Below are 10,957 nucleotides of genomic sequence, written 5' to 3'. Positions count from 1 at the left end.
AGGAAAACAAGGATGCCTACTAATTAACGATGAATATAATATAATATATAATAATATAATCAAAACTGCAGCCCCCTCAGAAAGCCAGAACTGATGGGAGCACTTCAACGCCTACCCAGTGTGTTGTGGCCTGGCCAAGGAGCCATGCAGAGGGACCACCCAGGGCTGGGCGGCAAAGGGCTGTGCTGTTCTGGGGGAAGGCTAGAGTCAATGTTAACCCTTTCCTTGGTGCAGTCTCCTCAGGTTTGGACTTGGATGGATTTAAGAGTGATTCAGGCAGTATTGAATGAACTGGCCACAGCTGAGGGGAGGGTGTGCTGATGCTCTTGGTGCTATATAGGAAGTCTCTCAGGTACCTATAGGGTTGTCTTGACCATCTGCTCAGGGTAATTGATATGATGTAGTTTGGGATGAAGAAGGAGTCTTTCCTCAGGTCAAACTGACCGGAATCACCAGGAGTTTGCTTACTCATCTTCTGTGATACTGTCCAATTCCTACGATCATCCTGTATTTTTGCTTATGAGCTCCTTGCTGTTACAGGGATATGGTCTCCAACGACTTGTCTCTCTCTCCAGCTCTCTCTGCAGAACATGCCAGTTCATAGCATTACACTTTTATTTGACAGATCTGAGATTTGTGAAACAAATACATTTTGTGGCATGTAGCATGCAGCAGACAATCAACAATCCACAAAGCCCCACAGAACATCCCTGTGTCCTGCAGTGGGCTGCAGTTGCAGAGATGTTCCATCTTCTCCTTTGCTGGATAAAGCTACCCTTTATAATCTATCCTAAGTTGATTTGGAAATCACAAAGAAATGGAGGAAGTCTTTCAGCCAAGACACTCTTTTTTTTTTTTTCCCCAAGGAATAGCACTTTCTACAAAGGCTAACATCTCAGCCAACTTCAATTTGGCTACAAAAGCTTTGCCTTTTCTCTTCTTCCTTCACTACCAGCAAAAGACATTTGTGAGTTCTTGACTCCTTCTTGAACCGCAGTATTTATTGTCCTGCTCTGCTTTCTCCCAGACCAGAATGCATTTCAGTGGCAATTGAGCATTTTTTCCTATAATTTTCAGTGCATTTGGGGCATTTGTAGAGTGTGCATTGCTGAGATGAGTAAAAAGCATTTGGTTTTGTTGTCCTTAACAGCATCATTTGAGACATCACCCTCCTAGCTGTGAGGGTGCCTTAAATGTTTGCTGGTAGCTTTTTGTGTTGATGATTCTGGATAATCTGTGCAATAGGACGGAGGCTCTTCTTACACGGTTAAACTCACCATCTTCACGCCAGGAGGGGAGAGAGCCATCAGCATTTTGATGGAGGAGCTCAGAAGGAAGCCAAGTCACTACCTAAGGCTAAGGAGGAAAGCTGTGCCATGGCAGGGAGCCAGCTTGCAGGGACGGGGACGGTGCCATGCGTTTCAGGGGTGCGTGACACACTTCGGAGCGATTCTATAAAATGTCCCCTGAGCAATTCATCTGGCAAGTGCAGCACTCGTCTCCTGGCTGGGAAGCAAGCAAGCCCCTTATAAGTCATCTGTTAGTGTCTCCAAAAAGCCTTGTAATCCCTATTGCCAAGCAGCTTTTGTCAGAGAAATAACATGAAATGCAGGAAGCAAGGGAAAATAATTGTGTCTGGAGGTTTGACTATCACTCCTTGCGGAGAATTCATGGACACGTTTCAGTTTGCCTTGTATAATCTAGTCTAGCATTTCTCACTGTGTCCATCACGAGGGTCTCTTGGCAGTAACCAATTCTAATCCCATAAGATTTTGTTAAGAGCTTCTTGAAAGAAAAAAAAATAAAAAAAATCAATAAATCTTCCAGCTCCTTGGCTAGGTTTCCCGTTAGGTTTAACATCCAAATAGCCATGACAGTTCGCGTGTGCTCTTCACAACAGTGATCGCCTTGCTCAAGGTCCGTAGTTTGCATAGTGCAGCTCTGCCACGCATCCTCAGAAGTGCAACCTGGTGGGACAGAAGGTGGATTCATCTTTGCCTCAGATATCTCTCTGGGTCCTCACACCCAAACAACATCTGAGCCTTTGCTGATTTTTCAGGTCAATGCTGCTCAGACGCTGCCTTTCCCATCTGTGAGCCATGGTGGAAACCCTCCCCTGGTTCCTCCTCGCCTGGCGTCCTGATTATGCCGCATCCTTTCCAACAGCCCTGCCTTACTTGTAGCCATGCAGGACAAAACGTGTACAGGTTATTCTCCTAACCTGTTGCTTTGATTGCATCACCCCGCTCTTTTGCATCCCTCCATGGGCTCCTCTTTTCTCTAACACATCAAACCTAAGCTGCTGCTTTTCCTTCTCCGAACTCTCCCAGCTCATCTTTTCTCACTCTCTGTCTCGAGATCAGTTCTGCTCTTGATTAGCCAGTGTCACCCAGTTATGGGGTTTCTGAACCAGCTACGTCATGCTTCCTCCCTTGTGGTCCCTTACACTTACAGGGGCTCCTCCAAAATATCTGCCCCCAGGGACTCGTGCCTTAAAGCCCTTCCTCTCTGGTCCCACAGAAGGTTTAAGGACAGCGGTCCTGCACTCAGGTGAAGGATGAAGATGATCAAAGGGTGTAGGGGGTGGAAACAGCCATTCACAAGTGTGTGACTGGGGTAGGATATGGGGGACTACGATTGCCCCGTAAAGCCACGTGTGGGTTTGATCCATGGATATTCCACAAATAAATCCTTGTGTGAGCAATTATTCTCGCCCCTTGTGCACTTGAGGCACATTGTACCCGAGCTGTGGTGTGTCTGCACTGGGACCCCAAGGCAGTTAATTTGTTCCGGTTAATCGGGAAGAAGATTTAGTCTTTTCTTTGTCAAAAGAAGGGGAGGGGCATAGGAAGGAAAGGGGAAAGAAATAGGGTAGTTCTCTTCCCAGTGACTTTCCTCTTCTTCTGTCTGTTTGGAAATGCTTTAACTTGTGGGTGTTAAGTACCGTGTGTTTGAAAGGGCATCGCAGAGCTCAAGACCTGGAGGAGAAGAGAGTTATTTATCCATGACTCAGTGTTGATTTGCTTGCGCCAAGTCACCAAAACCAGACCACACGGTACAGATCCAGTCTGGATACAGAGGCTTGATTTGGTGTTTGGGCTTTGCCCAGCCTGGGGATAAAGCCCAACTCTGACTCCAGATCCAGCTTTCGGAGTCAGTGTTAGCATGAATCTGGATGGGGGCCAGCCCATTCCTACCTGTCCAGCACAGATCTCATCACTGTACATGGCTTTCAACTATTTTGGTGGAGGTGACAGAGGAGACTGGATACATGGACAGAAAAGGGCTGGGAGAAGCTGGATGGGGGATAGCGGTTGCTCCCTGGGCTCCAGCACTTCATCTGCATCCACCCAGCAGCCGGGATACATGCTGTGCCCTGCCAGCACCGGCGGGTCCTGTCCTTGCCTGCACCAGCATGAGTGGGGAGCACTGTCGGGGCACTCGCTCTGATTATCTGTAGCTGTTTTTTCATGAGTATTAATGGGAGCAGGATTTGTGTGGCAGACTGAGAATACGCTTCTGACAGTCAAGGACTAGCACTTCCACAACAGCTTGTGTTTGTATCACACTTTTATGAATAAGCTGTTTTAAAAGGGTCTGAAATTGCATTATTTCAGCTACTCTGATTTGTATCACTAAATAATGCAGCTGATACTGCTGAAACTTGATTTCTTCATTGACCTGAGTTTTTTATTCATTTCATCAGGGCGATGGATTTTCTGTTCATTTTATCCTGCAGGTTAACCCTTACCTGGAGGGTACAAGTTACTTTGGGGTTTTCTCAGACACGTCAGGAGATGATGGGTAAGCACAGGGTAGGACCCTGCCCTTGCTAGCGGTCCTCAAACACTGCCTGCAGGGAGGAGTTTTTGCACCCAGCGTTTCAGCCCAAATCAAGGCCAGGCTCTGCTCCCTGAATTCAGTGATGCCGGGGGAGGATCAGCTCTGTCAGCGCGGTGGGGTGTGTGGTCCCGATGTGCCGTGTGGAGGCTGCCACCTTCCCTGGCTCAGGTGGGAGCTGCAGCTTCCTAGGGGCAGTTTCAGAGCATTTTGTCTGGCTAAGGATTCCCACTGGGCTTTAAGGTCCAAATACAGCGGTTGCTTCCCCTGTGGCTGCAGTGCAGCCCCCTCGCAGGAGGCATACACCGATGGTCAGGCAGCCGGCTATGCAGTTCTGCTTAGGAAACTTCTTAAGTTTGTTGGAAACCTTTTGGAAAATTGATGTTGCTGAGGAGCAACCAGAACCACCTACCAGCTAGGACGAGACTGTCTGAGCTGCTCTTCTTGAAGCCTCTGTCCTCGGCTAGGATCAAGTATTAGTTCAAATAGGTGCTAGGGCTTGTGCCTAGGCTGCCTCCTTACAAAAGATGGCCTTGATGATCTGATGGCATTTTCCATCTGTCACTATCATGATCTAAAACATGAGCTGTCTCGGACAATTTTTGCCTGACAGCATCACAGTTCCTGTTCATAGCTGCATCCCACTCAGGCACCAGCTTATCTCTGTAGCTGCTTCCACCCCTGAGGGTTTATTTACAGAAACAACACAGCACCAGCTTTGAAGGAGGTCCATGCTGTGAGAACGGCTTTGAGAAAGGAGGTATTGGGTTTCAGAACTGCTCTTTGCTCCTCTCTTTTAATTGCTGTCTCTTTCCATAAAATGTTGCAGTTAATAGTTATGGTGATTGGTGTAGCCAATTTGAAAAATAATTACTGCCTGCTTCAAGATTATCTTTCCTCCTAATTAAAATCCCGGACCTCACATATTAAAGGTGTGCTGTTGACACAGCATCCCATGTGCGCCCAGACAACCTCATTTGGATTTACAGAATTAATTAGGTTTTATTTCCATCCCCAGCTGTTCTCTCCTGCACCAGAAATGTGGCCGCTGTCTCAGTTGGCCAGTGGTGGGAGAGATAAGAGGGAGATCTTCCTGCATAGCTCCCACACTCCCATCACAAACCAGTCATTAAAAAGTATTCCCCAGACCTCACCGGAGGATTTCCTACCTTCACTGTCCAGGAAACAAATTGCAAGCGCTGTGGCATGGTCTATGCTATGGTTTGGGCATTATATATTATGTATGTCATCTGTGTGGGTGGGCTGGGACAGCCTGGAGTCCATCACCCCCTCCCAAAGCTGCAGCCAGCAGCGAGAATTTATGATGCTGTAGGAGCAAGGTTTGTCATCCTTCTCGTTTTCACAATGCCATGCCTGCAATAGAGGGAAATACAGATAAAAGAGCCAAGGGTTTAATTTTTATTATAAGAAACTGAATTGTCGTTGTTCCCTACCCCCAATATTATTGAGTGAGTGCTCACTAGCTGCATGTGCTGAGGTGGATACGCCAGGTTGGTTTTGGTAGGGCTGCTTTTGGATGCTGGTTGTGCACGCTTGTTGGTCTTGGTAAGGCTGTTTGTGCGTGCTGGGTTGCAGAGGACAGCGTGCTTCTGTAAGGCGCTTCTGTGTTTGACCCAGGTCATTTTTGTCATTATTAATATGCTTGAAACATTGGTGGTCACATGAATGTCCTGCACCCGCATGCAAGGGTCACTTCATCATGCTGTCAAGGTCGTTGCATGTTCATAAAGTTTTTACAACCTTTCAACAAAACCCGAAAGTTAATATTTTGGGTGGGCGTAAGGTCACCAGTATGTTTCTGTGCTCCAGCTGGTAAATTGATCAAAGGAGAGTTTTAAGGCTAAAGCAGCTGCAGGACAAACCCAGACAGTTGCCTTCCCCCAGAGCCAGCCGGTTAATGTGGCTTGACAGTTCTTCCCAGGTAGTTTCCCTGCTGCATGAGGATACCCTAATTCACAGTGTTAAATGGTTGTGATAATCTCCCATTTCTCTCCGCACGCCAGGGGTCTAATGAGCTTACCTGTAAACTCATCAAGGAGGCTGTTTTACGGCTACCTCTGTGAGAAGATTGCCTTGGCACCATAGCGAGCTTTGCTGTGTCCCCATAGTGCAACCCATACGGCTGGGCAAGCCCAGAAAATGCTCGTGCTGTGCCTCTGAGATACTGGTTCTCACCAGTTTTCCCCCAGTTTCTTGCTCCTTTTTCATGCTGGACTCGAGGGGACGAGTCAGGCAATGAGGACCTCCCCAAAACATCGTACTTGTCTTTTACTAAAGCTACAGGCGCTTGGACACCCCTGGGGTATGAGACCCCAGTAAACCCTGCCATGCCCTTCCTGCACACGCCAAGGCAGTCACTCTGCTTTCAGAATTTGATTCACCAGAAAAGTCAATTTTTCTCTTATCTGGCTGAGAACAAGCAAGTACGTTTTGTGCCTTGGTTGCTAAATTTTAATGGCTTTCGTGAAAAGCTAATTTGCAGGATTAAGGCTCAGCTCTCCCAAGGGTTCCCGTTGTCTGAGTGCCAGACCCTCAGGAGCCTGGCGAAAAGCGCGAATGAGGGGCAAGACACTTTCCATGGCTCCGCATGCAACAGCAGGACCCAGCTTAGGATCCCAAACCTCTGGGTGAGAGCACAGAAATGCCACGTGCTTTGCTCCGCTTCCTCATGCTTTTTATCCAAAGCGCTGCCAGTCACTCACCTGAACTCAGGCCCTTTGAAATATCCATTAAAAATAATCTGAGGGCTTGAATGGGCTGCGACACGATGGGATGCACTGCCTGCACCATCCCTGCCTGCTGTGGGCCAGCGCTGGCATCAGAGGATGGGGGAGAAGGGAGTGCACCCGGGGGGGGACATCTTCTACCTCCCCCAGGCCTTTTTCTTTCTGATTTTGCTCCTCTGACAGTGTCTTTCTGCTGAGCAAACCAGATAAATTGCCTGTGCAATAAATACTGGAAACATCTTCTTACAGGATGTTGATGCTGCAATAACTTTTATCGGCAGCCCCAAATACAACTGCTGGTACCATTTCTGCTCGTGCATCACTACAGGGTGCCTCCTTCCTCTGTTCTTTTTGCCATCCCTCATAAAAACTAATGCACTTTTCAGCAGCGAGCACAGCTGACCTCCACATCGCATATTTTATATTGCAATATGCCATGTTGTGTATCTCATGGACTGATGTTGCGACATGTGGTGATGTATTTTGGTCCAGGATTACAGTAGCAATTGCTGGGTGTAATGGGAACACAGCAGTGTGTTTTAGCTCTTTCAGCCTGGTGACCCTTTATTCCAAGGCAAACATTTTTACAGCCCTGTTGTGTTTACTGTCAGAGTAAAAAATCTTCATTCATCAGTGAAAATCATCAGCGCGTGTGTGTGAGAGTGTGTCTGCTTCGAGGGGTTGCTGGAGTCTACTTGACATGTGGATGGTTTGGTCTGTGGTATTGATCTCCTAGGCTGATTGGAAGATAATTGTAGGCTGAAGTACTGAAGGCCACTGTTGCAAGCAATTTGTTTTTCATAAAGGATTGCTGAGGCATGAGATGCTTCAATGCCATAGCAACAAGTGTGATGTAATCGCCAGACAGAGAGCAGAAGGATCCTTATTCATGAAGCGATCCCTAGAGAGGCTTTTTCTTGGCATGGAGAACTCTTCTGCTAGTCAGAAACCTCTCACTTTGAATCACCAATATATCTCAGTCAGAGGCTGGAGAGAGAAAATGTGCAAGACACGAGCTTCGTGTGTGTGGGGAATAACATGCTTTCCTCTACTGTCCTTTTGCAGGTACTGGCTAACGAACAAGGTGCACATCAAGCGACCCACCACCGGCCTCCTCATGTACACCTTAGCCACTCGCTTCTGCAACCGGATCTATCTCTATGGCTTCTGGCCCTTTCCCCTGGACCAGAACCAGAACCCAGTCAAGTACCACTACTACGACAGCCTGAAGTACGGCTACACCTCGCAGGCCAGCCCGCACACCATGCCCTTGGAGTTCAAAGCCTTAAAGACGCTGCACCAGCAGGGAGCCTTGAAGCTGACTGTGGGGGAGTGCGATGGGGCCACGTAGGGTGGTCCCCGGCTGTTCCTGCACAGCCACGGCAGGAAGGGGAGGGGGCGGAAAGGACGAGTGGTGCCTGGTGGGGTTGGTTGTCTTTGTTAATGCTCAGAACAGTGACACAAATATATATACGTGGTACCTATATATATTGACCTGAGTATTATAACTGTTTGGTGTTCACCAAGGAAGGGGCAGGAGAGATGCGGGAGCATCTGGCGTGACTGGCCTGGGCAAGACCCCTTGCCGTGGGCTTGCTGGGCTTGGAAGGGCGTTCGACCTACGTCTGAAAGCTGTGAAGATGGCCTTGGTTTTTGAGGGTATGTTAGGTGATGGGTAAACATTAAGCCGTTTGTCGTGACTGGTCCGAGGTTGGTAGTTAGTTTGTTTGGCCAAGGACGCCGGCGCTGGCGCTCTCCAGCGAGGCACGTTCTTGGTCCCGTGCTCGTGGCGGGGAGGGGAAGGGGCAGGGAGCGGGGTGGGAAGGGAAGGTTTGTTGGCAGCTCTCACAGCCCAGGGACTGCCTGCGGCACTGAGAAGGACCCGTCTCCTGCCCAGCAGGGACCAGTGCCCAGCAGAGTCGTGCACAGATCCATCCGAACCATGGACCACCGGGCTGAGCGCAGCCTTAGGAGAGGCAAGGGAGAAGCCTCCTGGGCTGCAGCTTGATCTCCAGGAGGTGGTGGGGAGCTGTGCTAAGCTGATACCGGTGACATTTGCTCGGAAAGGAGATGTGAGGGCCTCCAGAGAACTGGCGCATCGGAGTTGAGCCCGGCGGACGGTGAGGAGGATGCTGAGCATGTATTTTCTCTTCCTTACCTAAGGAGCAATTCAGAAAGGAGCAAAGGTGCTGGAACGTGGCAGGAAGGAGGTTTGCTGCCGCAAACTGGCACCATTAGTATTAAGTGTCTTACTGTGCCACAGTCGAAGACACTCAACATCTGTCAGGGCTCGGGAAAACCATAGGTACATCTAGCTCTTAATTCCCAAATGCTACCTGCTAAGCAGCCTGCCTTCTCTCCCAGTGCAAAAATAACTGCTGAAATACTGGTGATAGGCCTGAGACCCAGCCAAGCAGAAAGACCGCAGGACTTCGAGGGACTTTGTCAAGTCTAAATAATTTATTTTCACTTTCTTCACAGAGAACCAGCATACAGCGCTGTATTCCTGAAGTCCCGCTCTCTCCTTTCTTTCAAGCTCCGATTAGCTCTTACTCTGAACAGTTAAATAGGATGTCAGATGGATCTTGATGGGAGGCTTGCCTAGTGATGAACGTCAAAGAAATTATCTTTGCCCATTGTTTTTTTTCAGAGAGAACCCAAAATATAAAGAAGTTTTTATAACCACATTTGCTTTTCTCCTAAATTTTGGGGGTTTTGAGGGAAACAACTAGATTGGTCTGATTAGCCTGTTTAATTTTATGCTTCTGTAGCCTACTCTATTTGTGTCCTAATTAGCACTCAGTGCCAAAATGTGGGTGAGTCCGGGGTTCAGTGAGTGCAGTGGGAGAGCAAATAACACTACACAGCCAAGCCTCGGACATGCGCTGCAATGCTTTCCTGGCTGGGTTTCATCACCTTTGTGCCTCCTGCTGCTGCGTTTTATAAGTCAAAAAGTGTACAGTTTGGGGCTGAAATACTTGACATTGTCTCTTTAAAAACTGAGTGCTTCAAGCGGTAAAAGGAAAAACTCGCTTTCATGTTTTGGGACGTAGAAGCTACTGTACCCATAGGAGCCTCCAGCCTGCTAATTAGTGTTAGATGAAGATGCCTAAGATTAAGGTATAAGCAACATTATAGTGGATAAATGTGGGCTAATCTGCCACCGAGGGGATGTTTCTTTCCAACTCCAGAAAATGATTTCTTTTATGTATTTTTTTTAAACCTGGCTTTTTTTTTTTTTTTAATTTTTACTTGAGTTTAGTTGCACGATAAAGCTAAACCTGGCTGTGAACCTCAGCTTAAGCTCATGGGGTTTCCTGAGACAGGAGGAGGCAAAGAGTAAAACTGCAAGACAGAAGAAGTCTGCAATCCCAAGGAGCTTCCCGCGATTCAGGAGAGGTTGTTAAAGCCGGATAATTCCCTGGTTTGTCCCCAGAGTGGAGGAGGGACAGAGTAGGGATGAAGTCAACTGTTGTATTGAGGGGCCTGGGCCACGGTACTGATTGCTGTTAGCAAACCTTCTTTTTAAATAAAAATACAAGAAATGAAATAAATGTGCAGAGTGTGTGGGGGTTTTTTATTATTTATTTATTATCATTGACTAGAAGGGTGAGAAGTGGGGCAAGACCATAAAATGCCATGCCAATTAAATGGGGAGACTGTAACCTTCTTTGCCAGTGAATGGGAGGGGAAGGCTGGGCTTATTTGCCCATCTGGGGTGGATGTCGGTGCTCTGCAAGGGGGATGTCCGAAGCCACCAGGATGTCCTCACTGTGCTTACTGAGCTGAATCCAACAGCAGCACAACGGGTGTGTGCTGGGGGGTGAAAAGGGGATGGGAGAAGGGATTTCTGGTGCCCTTGAAGCAGCTTCTGGGTCAAAGCACAGGCAAGTTATAGGCAAAGTTATTCAGGGGGATGAAATTGCTAGTGATGTTTCTATTCCCAGAATGGGTCCTGCTCACCCCAATTTTAAAAATACGTTAAACCAAGGGTAAGATCCTGCAGCTATTGGAATCAGTGGCTGAGCTCCCATTTCACCTCGATGCCATGCAGGTTGGTCCCTGCCGAGTTCATATGCACAAAAAAGAATCTAGAAATTTCCCCTTGCTTTAGTGGGCTGTGAGCGGCTCCTCAGGTTGGAAACACACTTTATCATCTCTTTCCAGCAAACAGCTGGGACCTGGCTCCACCAAGCCCCAGCCCCTGCAACTCGGCAAGCCGTAAAGCCCACGTGCTGTTCATGAGCAGCAGGAGCAGAGTTTTGGGTGCCCCTTCTGCTCTGCACAGGGAGCGGCAGTGCTTGCAGTGGTTGGATGCTATTTGGGCTATTTTGGGGCAGCCGCCAGCCATCGAGCAGCCGCGGGGCTGC

General features: G+C 48.3%; 1 protein-coding gene across 1 annotated transcript in view; it reads left to right on the top strand.

Moving 5' to 3' along the window:
- Positions 1-8,073, top strand: part of ST8SIA2 (ST8 alpha-N-acetyl-neuraminide alpha-2,8-sialyltransferase 2) — an 18,701-nt gene extending 10,628 nt beyond the window's left edge. The window contains exon 6 of the mRNA XM_009335177.1: positions 7,653-8,073. Within this exon, the coding sequence (XP_009333452.1) occupies positions 7,653-7,938 (286 nt within the window). The 3' untranslated portion in view covers positions 7,939-8,073. The remainder of the gene's footprint in view (positions 1-7,652) is intronic.
- The last annotated feature ends 2,884 nt before the right edge of the window (positions 8,074-10,957 follow it).

Source organism: Pygoscelis adeliae, unplaced genomic scaffold (genome assembly GCF_000699105.1).
Source record: "Pygoscelis adeliae isolate BGI_AS28 unplaced genomic scaffold, ASM69910v1 Scaffold21, whole genome shotgun sequence".
Taxonomy (NCBI): Eukaryota; Metazoa; Chordata; class Aves; order Sphenisciformes; family Spheniscidae; genus Pygoscelis; species Pygoscelis adeliae.
Note: the sequence above shows the minus strand (reverse complement) of the source record. Positions and strands in the feature narration are given on the sequence as shown.